This window comes from Mixophyes fleayi, chromosome 2 (assembly GCF_038048845.1).
Source record: "Mixophyes fleayi isolate aMixFle1 chromosome 2, aMixFle1.hap1, whole genome shotgun sequence".
Lineage (NCBI taxonomy): Eukaryota > Metazoa > Chordata > Amphibia > Anura > Limnodynastidae > Mixophyes > Mixophyes fleayi.
The window spans coordinates 202,561,974-202,579,628 of NC_134403.1; the positions used below are offsets into that span (position 1 = coordinate 202,561,974).

The window sequence follows — 17,655 nt, forward strand, 5'->3', positions numbered from 1 at the left end:
GTAATTTGAATTTGATTCTGGAGGTCGGAGGTCAGTGTAGTGATTGGCAAAGTGGTGTAACAGTGGAGCGGTGAGATAGGAAGATCAACCTTGCAGCAGTATCTATGATTGCAATAGTCAAGACGGGATATGATGAGAGAATGGATAAGAGTTTTGGTGGCATGTTGAGTAAGAAAAGGGCATATTCTGGCCATGTTATTAAGGTGGAGTCGACTGGACTGGGAGAGAGTTTGGATGTGATGAATAAAGCAGAGAATGGAGTCAAGTGTGACACCAAGGCAGCGGGTTTGGGAGACTGAGGAAATTGTCGTGTTATCAGTGAGGGAGATTTGAGGTCAGGTGGTGACTCTGGTAGGACGGAAGATAATAGGCTCTGTTTTGGACATGTTGAGCTTTAGGTAGCATTGGGACATCCATGTGGAGATAGCAGAAAGACAGTTGGTTAGACAAGATAGTACAGAAGGAGAGAGGTCAAGGGAAGAGATGTAGATTTGGGTGTCATAAGCGTCGAGGTGGTATTGGAGGCCGAATACTATTTTATAGTGTTATTTTAAAGCATTTAAGAAAGATTCTCAAGGCTTGATAAATATGCTCTGAAGATGATATTCTAAAAATGATACAAGAGAAAGGACACAAACTTTTCTGATAAACTTTTGCTTCGCTTTGCATCAATTTCAACTTTGTCTGCAGCATTTAAAAGTATAAAAACTCAGTAAAATACAATGGATTTTTACGAGAATGCTCATTGAAGTATATAGTATACTCTGTTTAAGGGAACATTTGATATATGTTTAAGAATGTGCTTCAAACTATACCAACATTATATAGGCAAAATCGTGACAAAAAAGACCATGCGATCCATACAAACCATAGTCTCAATTTCCCCAAGCCCTGCCTTATCTCTTAAACCACCTCCACTTTCTAGTTAAGCACCGCCCACTTTGCTCTAAACCCTGCCCCTTCACAGTCCGCAAATATCGTCATGCCCACCAAAATTGCAATTATTGGGACAAGGATTTTTCTTCTCTTTATTATTGTTTTTCAATAGTTCTGCGGCGTACACATGCTTATTGTTTTGCTATATAGTAATCGAAACCAATAAATATAAATATCATGCCACCTAACATATTGAACTTTATTTAGACAAGAAGTAGCTAATTTGTGACTCTCCAGATGCCAAGGAACTACAAGTCTCAGCATTCCCGGTCAGTCCCTGTATGGCAGGACAAGTTGGGACTTGTAGCTCCGCAAATCCTGACTTAGACAATAGTGAGTCACATTTATAACATGTTGGGGATTGCTATATGGCAAGTGAGAGAGACTATTACATAGCACAGGTTCTCTCAGCACTGGACATTTTTGTATATAACTATTACATATGACATTTAAATAGTTTTTGACAATTTTAGTGTCTGCAGACTACTTCTAAAGGTCATTTTGAGGAGACCCTGTTCACTAAATTTAACAGCAACTTTTATTTCTAGAGCAAGTCTCTTTTTCCATTTGTCAAAATCTCTCTGGCATCTGCAGGAAGTGATATCACACATAGTTCTAGGAATGGAAGAATACATTTGTGAAATACTGACCAACATTTCCACCACTTATAACCATTGTATAGCACAAGGCAACTACTGTTTATTGCTTATTGTCATCTACGGTAATAGTTTTCACACAAGAAAAAGAAAACTTAAGCTTATGTAACGGGTCCTACTAATATACAAGTAAATGTAGTACTGGTATTCCCAGTGGTATGTAAACCTCATCTCCTAGACCTGTTCATAACACCGACTATAATACTTTGAGCAGTCTATATCTCAGCCAGTAAGTAATGGTGGCTCTTAGTGGATCAATCAAACTTCTCTGTGAAACAAGTGCTACCATTGTGTCAGGCATGGTTTCCCCAACTGGCAGACAAAGATGAAGTCCATGCGGGAGTTTACCAACTGGGTTCCTCACACAGCAATTTTCCACATTGACTGGGGTAGGGCCATTACTACCTAGGCAAGGCATTGCAATCTTTAAAGCTGATTGGTAGCCAAGACTCATCTTCTTCCTTTTCCATTCAACAGTGTTTCCTATAACTCAGGTAACACTGTGGGGCTCCATCCCAAAATGAACTTCATACCATATGTATGCAATATACAGGTTCATACAATGGGGAATAATTGAGAGTAACTTGCAGTAGACCTGATGTGGCTACATTTGACTGAAACAATTCTCTTAAGGGTAAGGACCTTTGACCATACTTGTCGAAAGTCTCTAATTTCCAGGGACTGATACAGATTTTGATAATATCCCTGGATTTAAATATTCATCAATTACTCAGTAGTACTTCCTTAGTTTTAGTTGATGCATGTAGTAGTAAGTGTCAATCCTTATCCTGCAATCTTAGTTCCTTAAAAAACAATAGAAGTGAATTGTATTGTGACCAAAATCACCGGTCATGTCCTGTTGTATATATGTAGTTTTCTATATTAACATACAGTGTCTCACACACAATACTTATAAATTCACCTGCCCATCAGTAAGGTGTACCTAGAAATTTTAAATGTTAGCAAGTATAAAGGATCCCTCTCTTCTCCCACCAAAGAAATATGAAGAAAAGCAAACTGTAGAGGGGTGGGTGATCTATCTTATTATGAGGCTCAAGGAGCCATGTGCAGCGTCCCCTGGAAACCCTCCTCCTGCTTGTCATCAGTCTCAGTGCTCACTGAATGCAGGAGGAAGAGCAGTATGACACCAACCAGCTGTGCTTTCTCCCCGCAGTCATTGTACTAACAGCACAGTGCATGACTGTGATTGCACTAGCAGTGCTATTAGTCACTGGCTGCTAGTAGAGACTGCAGTAGGAGATTAACACTCTCTAAGGGGGCTCAGAAAATGAGGTGAAAACCTTGTCATCTCTAGAATAGTGCCACCTTGCCACGTCAGAGGAACCACTTGCTAGTAAAAACTGAGCATGTTAGTCGCAACATACTTATATTAGAAATTGTGTTTTTCCTTCATAGGAACTGTTTTCTGTTTTCTCTGAAGGCAAAAGAAAGCACTTAGGTACAAATGTCCTTTATTTATTGTCATTTGTTACAGACTACATTATATTCAATGCTCTGAGGTTTAGAAATAGTCTTTTAACATATATATATATATATATATATATATATATATATATAAATACAAAAAAAGGAGCGCCCTTTTTTTGTATTTATCTAGGTGCCACATCTGCAATTGACGTATAAAAGTGAAGCAGCCTACTGTATGTGAATCTTTTTATATATAAGCACAATATATTCACGTGACTGTGTTAATGCACTAAGCGCCGTTGTCTTCTATCACTGTTTTCATTATATATATATATATATATATATATATATATATTTATTTATTTATTTTTTTCTTTTCAGTAGTTTATTAGGAATGAACATTACATTTGTTTTTCCTTCTCAGGAAAGAGTTTCACCCTGACAATCACAGTTTTCACAAGTCCTACACAAGTCGCCACATACCACAGAGCCATCAAAGTGACTGTAGATGGGCCACGAGAACCGAGAAGTAAGTTCTGAAACATGTTCAAGGACATTTATAAAAACTTATACTCTATAGAAAGGTGCTGTAACTCATAGTCACCTATGAGGCCTTTCGTTTTCTAAACTGTGCTAGAGAAATTATAGAATGTGTAGAATGTCAGGGCAACACTGAGCAATGTATTTAACCTCCATGATTCATATCTGAAAATGTTGAAGTTTACCTGTCCTTTATGGTATTTTACCATTGATTCAATTTGTATTCTTAAATTATGGGATAAATGGAATAGTTGTGTGCATATTATCAAAAGTTACTTATATAATTTACTGACTTAAGTCATAAGTTTGTGTTCCACTAGAAATAGAAGAAGACAGTGAAACTATTTACCAGCAAACCACTTATATTATACTCTTGCAAGTACAGTTAGTTAGTGGATCACTTATTGTAAAGGATTTTTTCAATTATTAAGAAGCTTACTGTGTACTATACACTACTTTGTAGCCTAATGCCTACGTATTGAATGCACATGTACTGTCCTATCTGCATTGTCATCCACTGTCACATAGGTCACACATTGCCTGGGTGGGCAGACAGCAGTTACTCTAGCACTTTAGTTTACTAGATCACATTCAGGGTGGGATGACAATGTTCATAAAGCATTGTAAGTAATGACTAGATTCCTCCATGAAGGCGTAGGTATCAGTATGAGCCTTGCACTAAACCTCAACTACACCTCAACTACCTTGATTACAGTCAACCACTGGAGCCAAGACAAAGAAATTGAGGTTATTGAAGAAGACAATTAAACCAAAAATACACATTTCTTTAATGTGAAACAATATTTTGAAACATTCATGCATAATACATACTTGTTTTAAAAACATATCAAAAATAGAAATGAGCAATGAACTTTCTCACAATACCCCTAATATTACAGCATGTGTTAACAAGATCTAAGTTTTGGAAATCACAGAGATAATATATTTTAAAACTTATTACATTATTTTCAAAGAATAAATGGTGTAATTCAGCGGTTCCCAAACTGTGCGCCGCGGCTCCCAGGGGTGCCGCGGCGCTGTGACAGAGGTGCCGCGGCCAGGTAGCGAAAAAATAAAATAAAATAAAAATACTTACCAATCTGGAGGCACCCGGGACCCAGCATCCTCCCTCCTCACTTCTCATTGAACGTCGGGCGTGATGACGTCATCACGACCCGACAGTCTGTGACAAGCAGGAGAGAGGAGGATGCTGGGTCCCGGGTGCCTCCAGATTGGTAAGTATTTTTTTTTATTATTTTTTTTTGCTACCTGGCCGCGGGCCACAGGGGGGGGGCAGAGTGTGATGACAGAAGATGGCAGGGGCAGAGTGTGATGACAGTAGATGGCAGGGGCAGAGTGTGATGACAGAAGATGGCAGGCTCAGAGTGTGATGACAGAAGATGACAGGGGCAGAGTGTGATGACAGAAGATGACAGGGGCAGAGTGTGATGACAGAAGATGACAGGGGCAGAGTGTGATGACAGAAGATGGCAGGGGCAGAGTGTGATGACAGTAGATGACAGGGGCAGAGTGTGATGACAGTAGATGACAGGGGCAGAGTGTGATGACAGAAGATGGCAGGCTCAGAGTGTGATGACAGAAGATGACAGGGGCAGAGTGTGATGACAGAAGATGACAGGGGCAGAGTGTGATGACAGAAGATGGCAGGGGCAGAGTGTGATGACAGTAGATGGCAGGGGCAGAGTGTGATGACAGAAGATGGCAGGCTCAGAGTGTGATGACAGAAGATGACAGGGGCAGAGTGTGATGACAGAAGATGACAGGGGCAGAGTGTGATGACAGAAGATGACAGGGGCAGAGTGTGATGACAGAAGATGGAAGGGGCAGAGTGTGATGACAGAAGATGGCAGGGGCAGAGTGTGATGACAGTAGATGACAGGGGCAGAGTGTGATGACAGTAGATGACAGGGGCAGAGTGTGATGACAGAAGATGGCAGGGGCAGAATGTGATGACTTGAGATGATGGCGGGTACAGAGTGTGATGACTGGAGATGATGGCGGGGACAGTGTGAGAGGTGGAGATGAAGGAGGGCACAGAGTGAGGGGTGGAGATGAAGGAGGGCACAGAGTGAGGGGTGGAGATGAAGGAGGGCACAGTGTGTGGATGAAGGGCTCAGTGTGAGTTAGGTGTAAATTATTCTTTGACAGAAATATAATTGAAAAAAATATATAAAAATATTCTTATCCCTTGGATTTATTTGTAATATTTTTGCATACAACTAAATAAGTATTTCTGTCCTGACCTAAATACTTAATACGTTTTTTTGACCCAACTACTTATAAAAGGGGACTGCTCGGTAATTATTTTGGAGGGGTGCCTTGAAAAAATTATGGCGATTCTAAGGGTGCCGCGAACTGCAAAAATTTGGGAACCACTGGTGTAATTGTTACCGAATAGTCCTGTGTTCTCAGTAAGCCTGCTTTTCAGTTGTAAAGTTGTTGGAGCTCTATGGGCCTGATTCATCCGAGTGCAACGTGCGTTTGTCTACAAACAAACACGATTCTGTGCACGGATCTGAAGATATGTGCGCTGATGAAATAGGTGTAGGTCTGCCCTGCTCTACTACACAGCAGAATACATCCAATGCCTCTGTAGAGTATACATTCGCAAAAGAACCGCACAGAGAAAGAAAAAACTACTGAATTAATGTTACCTGGTAATATTCCAAGCATTAATGACAAAACAGTTAAAAGGAAAAACTGATATATACATACATATACATATATTTTTACATATATATATATATATATATATATATATATATATATATATATATTGTGATTTATTAGGATTATCTTAATGTATGCTGAACATAAAATAATTTTTTTTAGTTACTCCTGATTGCAAACATGTTGTAGCATGCATATGAGACTGTCATCACTAGTCTTCAGGACTTGGACTAGCCCTGTAGCTGGAACAAAAGATACAGCAGAAAAACAAATAACAAATAAATTTGAGATGCCAAAAGCTTGATTTGGACCTGGCTGAGTGTGCTTGAGTTTGGCATGTCCTTACTGACTACAGACGAAAGCCCCTCCCCCGCCCCGTTCACTCCCAGAAATCATAGACTGTAGTAAGCATACTTTAAGTATGTAGATGCAGTGAACATTGCTGCGTTCACTGGCGTATGTCCCTGTTCTGGGCTTGCGCAGAGAGAGTCATTTTCCGCACACTACGTACAAAATCGATAGACATGTGCCTTGATGAATCAGGTCCTATATGTTTGGCAAGTCTTATCCAGATGTGTGCTTGGGAACCTACTTAAGTAAAAGTAGGATAAATAAATATTTGAAGCTCGAATTTCAAGATTATGGGTTAAGAAAAGGAAATAAATAGTGATTAACTAAGGGTGGAAATGAGTTGGCAATATCATTCAAGCATTCTGCAAGATGTCATAAAATTTTGACTTTAGATGGTAGTATGGATTGGCGAATCAGTTTGGCTAAATCTGAAATTCGTTCGAAGGTTACAAATTTGCTAAAAATTTGCAGAATAATTTCACATTCCACACCAGCTTTTTTATTTAATTTAGTACTTTAAAACATTCAAAATACATTGTTCCTGTATATAGGTGTTCAAATACCCAGGTAAAACATTGCTTGCTATATAAACTGACTTGCGCTAATACAACTATTTTCTTCTGCACTTGTCACTAGTCCGTATTTCCATTCCAAACACTTTTGTATTGGGAAGCCGTAATATCAAATTTATTGTATGGACTTTCAGTTACTTTATAGATTTGCAAGAAAGAAAAACTAACCCACCAAAAAATGTGATATATTTCACTTAAGCTATGGTGGTGGTTTTGTAGATATGAGCAGTGGTAGAAGTAGGGGTGTATACGGTAGTATGTCATACCACCACTTCTCCTACTGTCGTCATTGTAAATATTCCATTCGCTTACTACATTCACAATTTTTTTTCCTACCGTTACCACTAAATTTCCATACCACCATTTCTAAATATCCACTTCGACCACTGGATATGAGTCAAACACATGAAATTATGGAATGGCTAGCCCTTGTTGGCATTTCATATCATAATAAAACTTGTGAATCTCTCTTATCTACTTTATCAAATTGTGAAATATAGCTTTATTTATTTAGGTACACCTTTGTAGACTTTGAGGAAAGTATATCAGGTCGTAGCTGTGGTGTAAACAAAGTTTATCTTTGCAATAGTGCTCAATGTCAAGTAGCTGCTGCAAGGGCCAATAAAGAAGTGGCATGCATAAAAATGGGCATAAATGCAAGGGAAGACAGTGTGATTTTGCCACTATAGAAATAATTGGTAAGACCCCATCATGAATACAGAGTACAGTTTTGAGCACCACTCTATAAAGAAGACATTTTGGAATTAGAAACGGTTCAGAGAAGGGCGACAAAATTGATAAAGGTTATGGAGACGGTTAGAAAGTTTAGGCATATTTACTTTAGAAAGAGACGTCAAGAGGGGATATGATTACTATGTACAAATACATTAAGGGTTTTAGCGGAAATGGGTATTTAGGGTTACGACCAGGGGAGGGCTGGCAAATTTCAGCCTGGGGCACAAGACTCGACTCAGCAGCCTATTTTAAAGGAAGTAAAATGCAGGTGGTCCATTGACCCAGCCCAAGGTAGGCCACTATGGAACAGGCCAGGGAGGGGGGGGGGCAGATGACCCCCTGCCCACCAGCCCAGCCTGCACCTGGTTACAAACATCAATTAAAATGAAGGATAGTAGTGGATCTAGGGAGAAATAAGTCTGTAATATTAGGTCAGGAGGTATTTTTCCCAATTGAAGAGGGATCGCAGGAGATCCAAAATAGGTTGAACTTGATTGACTGGTGTCTTTTTTAAACCTCATCAACTATGTTGCTATGTTAGTTGGATTGATTGGATAATATTCAGACTTTGAACTAAGTTTGCAAGGCATTTGTACAGACGCAGTGGACCTGTAGGCAAAGTAGAGATAATTTAAAGTGCAACATCTGTCAAGCAGTGCAGAAGCAGGTTAGGACTTGTTGTGTACCTCAATGTACACAAGTGTGTCTAAATTTCCACTGATGTGCATGGGTTTAGGGAGCAAGATGGCAGAGCTTTGCGAGGAGCAGATATTTACACATGCTAAGTATAGGAGTTGGGCGCAATAAAAGCCTTCCTATTAAAACACACAGTATGCAAACCTTGTTTTACAGAGCAATGCAGAAATTTGATTTCCTTTTGTGGATAGAGCTTATTATTATGTAATAAACGAGTGTAGAGGGCTCATTTCTAGGGGCAGTGTTTGCTGTGCGGATGATTGCACAGCTATTTCAACTTCGTTAAAGGACTACAAGCTCAGAGCTGGCATTCTTCGGGTCCTGGCATATTCTTTAAGTTGGACCCTCCTTGCTGTACTTTGGCGGATAACCACATTTCCAAATGCATTCTCAGAAATGTTATAAATTTGCTACATATAACAAAGACACAGACGATAGCCCATCATGATTAGTTTAGGCCATAAATTAGGAGGAACTGAGCAATGTTTTAGGAGATAAACTAAAAAAAGTATTTTATTGACAAGGATGAAACTAAAGTAATAGGAGGTTGGAGTTTTATGTGAAGTTTATAGTACTGATCTTCCATGAAGAAGGTTCTTCCTCTGCATACCCCATAGGCCCACTTATTTCTGGGTAGACATCTGGGCAGACCATCCAGCGCACTGCTGCATAACAAAGGCTGAGCATTGAAAATGACCCCAGTGTCTCCAAAATCAGTAAAATAGAAAAAAGGCATTAACATTATATTTGAAGCATTGATTACAGCATTATACCCTGTATATAAAAGTATAGTACTCCCATATGCATAGGTAGTATCAGAATGCTCAGTTGGGGAGAGGCAACACATATTATATAGTGGCCAATAGGCCATAATTTGAAGTGATTATGCTTTTCCATTTTTGTTTTAATGTGGCCTAACTGGAAAAGTGTCACAATTTTAACAATAGCTACAATAGGTCCTATGCCTTCTGCTTTTTTGCTGTTTCTCAGATCCTGTTACGCCACCTACCTGTACCACATTGGTACTGACATAGATTGCTAGGTAAATGTGTCATTACACCATTCATTCAGCAGCAGATAGAAGAGGTAACATAGAAGTACCACAGAAGGAGAGAGATTAAGAGCTGGTGATACAAAGGGAGGGGGTCATATTATGCTGCCAGTAGTATGCTCCAACATGAGCCACACTTTTTCATGAATAATGTCAGATATTTGATAACCCTGGATAATGTCAACGCAGACACTTTGGTTTTCTATAATTACTTAAACATGTAACATCCTTGCTGCATCTCTCACGGTTTGAAACGTATCCTCAGTGTATTAAATTATAATTGACCGAAATACAGATGGATGGCTTGATCTCTCTGGAGAAGAGATTACTTTATATTTCAGAGTGTTTTTCTCACCTTTTGTTACATTCACACTTAAGTCATCACACCTTCCTGTAAGATAGACACAAACCTGCAGTACTTCAAACAAGTTATATCAAAACTGTATAATTGCTATTAACATTTCCTTTAAATGCATACAATACATAGCTATTTTGTGTAGATATAAGTCTCAATTTTTATGTTTGTATGCTGGCGCTCTGGTTGACTTTTACTGTTTCTCCTTCCTCAATCTCAATACCCTGTCCCTTTATCCTATACCACACTGAATAGGTGCTTAAAGGGAGTTTCTACTTTAGCAGTAGTGTGACCTAAACCCTCTATTTCCCTATAGTAAGACTTTGCTGGTGGTTCATACCCAGCACTCGGGACCTCTGCAGATCAGGTGCAGCTCTTGCGATAGCCCTTTTATATCACTGTTTTACTGATAGTTCTGTCTATATTATAGGCCATACCTCCCAACAAATTTAAATCCTTAATTGGGACAAAGACAAGCCCCCTCCAAAAAGTGGACATGATACATCACTTTAGGAGTATGCCCACGTTACAATGGGCATGGCCACGCTGCACAGACATGTCTAGCGCTTCTAAGAAGTTCTAGGCCACTCTCAACCGCCTACAAAACAACCCTTGAATTGCCATACATACCAATTTCCGGGAGTTGGGACAAATGTTCAGACAGTGGGACATTCCCTTCAAATCTGGACTGTCCTGCAAAAATCGGGACAGTTGGGAGGAATGGCGTAGGCAGCCATAAAGTGAGTCTTTAACACAGTCATTTCAAATTAGGAAAACAGAGACAAATATTAACTTTAAATTATTATTGTTATAATATTTAAAACCCACTAAACATATTTTTTCATGGATTATAAATACCCTTTAATGTACATTTAACTTTTTGTTTTGTACACAGAAAAGTTACAAATTAGTTATTGTGACAGATATTTCTAATTCTCAGAAGCTTATAAACTCAAAAGCTTTACCTGAGAAAATTGCTAGCAATTATTTTATATAAAGCAACACACATATTTTCCTTAGGCTTAGTGATTCTTAAAAATATTTTACAACTTTAATTTTATTATTTATATTTTTGTGTAAAGAATTCAGCCTTTTTTAAATAAAGGAAAATATACTTTCTAAAACACACTGGAGAAATATTATTATCGTGACATTGATAGGAAAAAAACATGAAAATAAGTTTGTACATTTTAATGTGAAGTGTTGACATACTTGAGCAAACAGGAAGAGAGAAAAAATATGAATTTCCTGTTAAATGTTGATCTCTATTTGACATAAGCAGTCTATCTGAACAGCTTTACAAATTAGATGTTGAAGCTTGCTAAAAGGTTGAAATGGAAATTAAAGCGGTTGTCCATTTTAGTACAACCTTGTTGTTTTCTACTAATCCCTTCTAAACGATAGATGGCATGTTGAAGGATTCAGAGCCACAGGCTAAAACACACAAACCTGCTTTGAGGTAGGCATGTACTGAATGTGGCAACTGATAGGATGACTGCACCTGTCCAATAAAGTGCCTAGTTTTACATGTCCTCAACCACCTTTGAAAATGTATCCCACAGCTTTTAAGTCCTTCAGTGCTGATTCTCAGATGCTCAGCATTCTTCTCCATGATTACTTATGATAAAAGCTCCAGATTAAGGTAACTTGAAAAGAGGAGACCCGCAGATCTCTTGCCTTCCTAGGTCATCAAGGGGTGGGATAAAAGCCAATACCAAGTCTAATGTAGATTTGAATAATGAGTCATTTCATTTTTCATTTAATACTTTCATTATTTTAAAGTCATTTCAAAAATGAAAGTAGGTATTAACTTTTGGATTTACAAAAACACAAGTATAGTTATAACCAGAGTTACACAAACTATGAATAATTAAAATGAATTTGAATTTAATTTAGAGGAACTCTTATTAATCTGCATTGACTTGGGGATTATTTATACTACAGTGATTTACATTCATTTGGGTGTTTTTAATATTAATGTAAATTTGAACTTTTGTAACAATCACAGACTTGCAACAATTTTTTTTCATTTTAAGTGTCAGATTCAGATGAGGCAGAGGGATGGGGAGTTCTCCAAAGCAGCTACTTATGGACGTGCATAATATTTTACCACTTGTTGGTTTATTTCTTTTTTTTTTTCTTAATGTCAGAAAATTTTATCTGCAACCTCTGACTAATATTCTGCATGATAAACCACATAGCCTTGTTTCAAGTCCTTTTTTTCCTCTGGTTCAATGCATATTTATGAAAGGTCCTATTTAAAACACCTACTTTTGGCATCTTAGATTTACTCAGTAAAATTTCTCAAATTATTTACGAGATTGGAGAGAAGAGATTGACTGCTATGATCACTGCATCCTTATATAGAAACTTTAAAGGAAACCACAAGCGGAATGAAACTTTTCTCCGCATGGGAGAATATATAAAATTGATCACATATATAACATGTTGGATAGTTACTATCTAATGATAAGGGCAACATTTACTAAAGGTCGGTTCTTGGTGGCTGTCATGTTTTCACTAACCAACAGTTATGACTGCTATACAGATGTACAGCAGGTAATGGCAGACTGCAGAGATTAGCAATAAAATAATACGATTTCAATAGCATCTGATACTGCAGATACTAAATATTTTTGCAAAAAACTGGTTGAAACACAACTTTTCCTTCCAGTGGGGAAACTCAGAGTTTGCATGATTGCATCATTGCTTGAGGAAAAGACTGAAAGATTAATTCCCACTGTATTGTCCTCACGAGCAAAAGAATTTAGTGTGACCAACTCATTTCATCCTTCTGGCATATGTCTTCCCACTTCAGAGGTGGGAATATCAAGCTCTCCGCAGGCAGTGCTGTTCACAAAGACCCTTAGAAAAATCAGAGAAGAGAAATTCATATAAAAATTATGTCAACAGTCTTGTGTATATATCACAGAAGTATAAATAAGTATTTTAAGGATCAAATTTAAAGGCGAAATGACTTAAGATGTTAGGCTTAGTTGTGTTATCTAAACATAATATACAGTTCATCCTACTGCGTTTTCTTTACATGTGTATAGTTGCAATCTGTAGATACTTATGTGCACTGGATGCGGTAGGCTAATTGACTGTAGATTTATTTGTTTATTAGTTTACTGTGTTTGTCCCCAATTGTAAAGCGCTACGGAATATGTTGGCGCTATATAAATAAATGATGATGATGATGATGATGATGGTAATGATGAATGGATAATCAATGATCCTTTTTGGCTTCTGTTTGATATCATTTTCTGACTTAGAAACAGGAAGTGCTTCATTCATTTACAGATTTGGTTCTTCAAACGTATCACTGAACGCTCAGATTTGGTGCATTTTGACCCTTTATGAGTGTCCTTAGATCAGGCTGGTCAGTGATTGGGCTGAACAAACAGCTCTTCCCACGTGTGGACATTTTTTTTGTCTTCTATCCCTTTAATAGGGAATAAGGAATAAGGCCATAGTAAACATTATGTGCCTGATTTAGTGTTAAATGAACAACTGCAACTTTTGTACATATACAAAAATGGACCCATACAATTAGGTTTCTGCTGCTGCATTTCTAGTTGCTTGTATCTTAAGATATGTGCAACTTTAAATCTTAGAATATTGATATGTCTGCCACAAAAATGTGATGCTATCATCACCAGCTTGGAAACTTTCACCAGGCCTATGGAAAGCAGAAAGATAAACCTCTAAAAAGAAGCCTGTTCTCCCGGGAGTCTGGGAGACCTAGCCAGAATTCAGGAGTCTCCAGAATATTCCAGGAGAGTGGGCAAGTATTATCTTAAAGATACGGGCAAGTCAAAATCTGACACATCTCTAAGGGGAGGTGCTAAACTTACGCGTCTGGCATGCCTCTCTAAGTGAACATAAGTGGACCTGCTCTTTGGAGTCTGTAAGAAATGTCATGTCATGCTTACAGTATGAGGGGATAAGGCTTCCCGAGGCAGAGATTGGCAAGCAAAACTTTTTTTAAATAGGTAAATATAGATTTCAACTAAAAGTAATTTACAGTTTTCCTACAACAGGTCAAAACTATTTCAGAATAAATACAATATGCATGTTTGCAGGGCACTTTTTAACTGTTTTATAACTGTGGAGATATTTTTTTGCATTATTTATTGAAAGCTCCTCTTTGCACAGTTTTTTATATTTCGTTTTTCAGTAATGTCCTCCAACATGTGATGTCACATAAAGTAGTGGGACTTAATCAAACAGCCATACAAGCAGATCCTGTCTTCAGGTCACACTTCCCATCCTAATAGTTCCACAGGACTGCCCCAAACATATTTAGCAGAAAAATGATCTAAAACTGTACAACAAAATATGAACTCCCATTAAAAAACAATAGGAAATCAGCACATGCATGTACCATGAAGTTTGCTCAGTCCATAAAAACTACCCCTGTTTTTATTTTAGGTGCTAAAAAAAAGCCTGCTCCCATCAATTTTTGTACTTCAGGTAGGTTTACTAAAACTTTAAAAGCAAAGAAAAGTGGAGGTGTTGCCCATAGCAACCAATCATTTATCTAGGGCATTGTGGTTGCTATGGCCAACACCCCTGCTTTTTCTTTTTAGAAGTTTTAGTAAGTCCACCCCCCAGGAGTTTGAGTTGTAGCAAAGTATGTTACACTGTCCAGCAACTAGCCACCTTCCTGCTAAATAAACAAGAATCTTTTTCCTCTGTAAATATCATACTTGCCAAATTTAGAAGGGAGATCCTGGTGGGGGGGTCAGGTTTGTAGTACAGGGAGGGGGCGTGACCCCACAAAGTGTGTTACTTTGGACACATCCCCTGCGATCACGTAAATGCACATTGGGGACAGGGCCAAAATTATGCAATTTGCCTACCTTCTATTTACATTCTTCCCATCATAACCAAGCTTTATGATAGTCTCTTTAACTAGAAAAATAGTGAGTAAAAAAGCACACACAAATACATTTTTAAACAATACATTTTCTAAATAATATTAATTTATTTCAGTCAAAAGGTTATACTATGGGTATATGTAAGAACATCATACATCACTCACCTCTCTATTCTATTATTCATTGCAAGACAAGAATATAATTTAATTTGCTTGCTGCTCATTCAGTAAACATATAGAGTTACATTTTAGCTTACAGAATTTCACCCAGATCATTCCAGGAAAATACCCTGAACTTTTTCCTACATATTGACATTACTGTCTGCTGTTACATGTGAAGAATATTTGATGTGTTATGAATATTGATTTAGTATTATATTAAAATAAATCCAATGCTTTACTGTTTAGTGTAAACATTGGTCTTTATGTTACAGCAATACCAAAATAATATTCAGGCATGTAGTTTGGTATGCTCATAACTGATATTTGATACATTTAAAACATTCTTTGCCAGCATTCTGGTTCCTCCATTAATTCAGTCTTAGATTCATATTAGTTCTGGCAATTCAGTGACGCTCGTTGCATGAATACATTTTTTTTTTTTGCTATATTCCATGTATTATTATTATTATTTATCTATTTATAAGGCACTAAAGGTTCTGTAGCCCGCACAATTGTACAATCTTTAAACCGCAGTTTAGTGATTTAATTGTGGTTTTAAAACCAAAGGCCAAGCTGCTGAAAAACTGCTGGATTTCCAACTGCCACATAAGGTTTCACCATCCTGATTGTTTGGCACAGTAAGAATACAAATCTATCAAATTTCAGTTTGGCAAACCGAAGGAAATCCCACCAGAAAAAATAGGTGATTATGAGAGGCAAGATAGCTAAAACCACATGCTTTGAGTTACCTAATAGACATGCCGCCAATCAGGAGCGGACTCTCATCCGTGCACGCTGTATTGCCCCAAGAATAGCACCTACATTTTTCCCTGGTACCCACCAGTCAGGGGTAACAGGAGGAGCCCAGTGCTACTTAGCAGGGGTCTAGCATGTCTAGGTGTGGGAGCCCAGTCATTTGGTCAGGCGCACCCCCAATAGGACATGGCTCAATGCTGAGAAGCACGGGCTGTTACAGAAGACGAAGGATGATTTTTACATTCTTTAGTTTTATATTTGTTATAGTAGTTAGCACTTCTGCCTCACAGCGCTGGGGTCATGAGCTCGATTCCCGACCACGGCCTTATCTGTGTGTAGTTTGTATGTTCTTCCCGTGTTTGCGTGGGTTTCCTCCAGGTGCTCCGGTTTCCTCCCACATTCCAAAAACATACTGGTAGGTTAAATGGCTGCTATCAAAATTGACCCTAGTCTCTGTGTGTGTGTGTGTGTGTGTGTGTGTGTGTGTATGTTAGGGAATTTAGATTGTAAGCTCCAATGGGGCAGGGACTGATGTGAATGAGTTCTCTGTACAGCGCTGCGGAATCAGTGGCGCTATATAAATAAATGGTGATGATGATGATGATGATTACTCTACCTAATGTAGAGTAAATCTGCTGTTTTACATCAGGTTTTAGCAGGCTGTTTGCCTTTAACCACAAAATGCCACACGTAACCACATTTTTATTTCTGGGGGGCTGAAAACCGCTGGTGATATGACAAGGGCCAAAAAAGCCCTTTGTACTAAATCCACCCCTAGGTGTTAATCACCATCAACTAATCATCATCTCTGAAGTGGGTTCATCGTTAATCCTTTCTGTGAGGGTTTCATTGGGTCACAAAAGCTATTTTATCTAAATGTGCTTGTGACTTGCTATGAGTATATAAATGTGATGAGTAAGATGTGTTCGCATATGCAGGCCAGATGCCTGTGTATACAATTTATTTGATTATCTGATTATATAACTGTTCTAAATTTAGGCTTTAAAATGTTTTCATTTGAGGCCAAGAGAACAACTGTCAGCACGCAGCTGTCATTATCATTAAAAGCCTATCTGTTCAATGAAGGAATATCTATGCCTCCATTTCTCTGTGAACAATACAGTCCATCCAATAGACCAGCATTTATTAGTGCGTAGAACATGTATTTTGTGAAGACTCACACACATTCACAGACATTTCTTTCAATCGGTATTTCAGGGCATCGGCAGAAGCTTGAGGAGCAGGGCAAGCATTTCACGGACCGCTACAGTGAATTGGAGCTTATACGGAGGCAGAGTATTAGGGTGCAGCCCAACACAAATCCACGGCCCACACTTACTAACCCAAACCCATTTAGCAACCAAGCTCAAACACAATTACAAGGTAAGATACTACATAAACTGCTGCTCTTTTCTGTATGGCCTCATGTTATGTTGCACTGTTAGTGCTTATATACTGCTTAGATTTAGCAGATTAGTCAAGCTATAACACTTTGTAAAGTAAGATATGATGCTGTGCATTCTTACATATTTTCTGATTAGAAGCAGTCCTTTATTTAAGGGAAAAACATATTTTAAACCAACTAAGCAAATAATCACCCACTTGGGAAATGCTACTGTCTACAATCAGCTACCCCACTTATATATAAGAAAGAAACAATTAAAACTGGTTTTGGTAGTCCCTACTAGCCAAGCAAGTACTTTCACTTAACCGTATTCATCATGTTGACCACTGGCCTTTAAGTATCCTAAAGTTCTTCACCTCCTGTAAATGCCCTAAAGGCATGTCTGAAGTGGCAGTGACAATCCAAATTATCTATAGTATTTAGGACTTTCATTATCCAT

General features: G+C 38.2%; 1 protein-coding gene across 4 annotated transcripts in view; it reads left to right on the forward strand.

Annotated features, from left to right (window-relative positions):
- RUNX3 (RUNX family transcription factor 3) overlaps positions 1-17,655 on the forward strand; it is a 118,597-nt gene that overhangs the window by 87,840 nt on the left and 13,102 nt on the right. For 3 of the 4 annotated variants that reach the window (XM_075195354.1, XM_075195353.1, XM_075195355.1), the window contains 2 exons: positions 3,445-3,549; positions 17,030-17,194. In XM_075195354.1, the coding sequence (XP_075051455.1) occupies positions 3,445-3,549; positions 17,030-17,194 (270 nt within the window). The remainder of the gene's footprint in view (positions 1-3,444; positions 3,550-17,029; positions 17,195-17,655) is intronic. The other variant, XM_075195356.1, reaches the window with a different exon arrangement.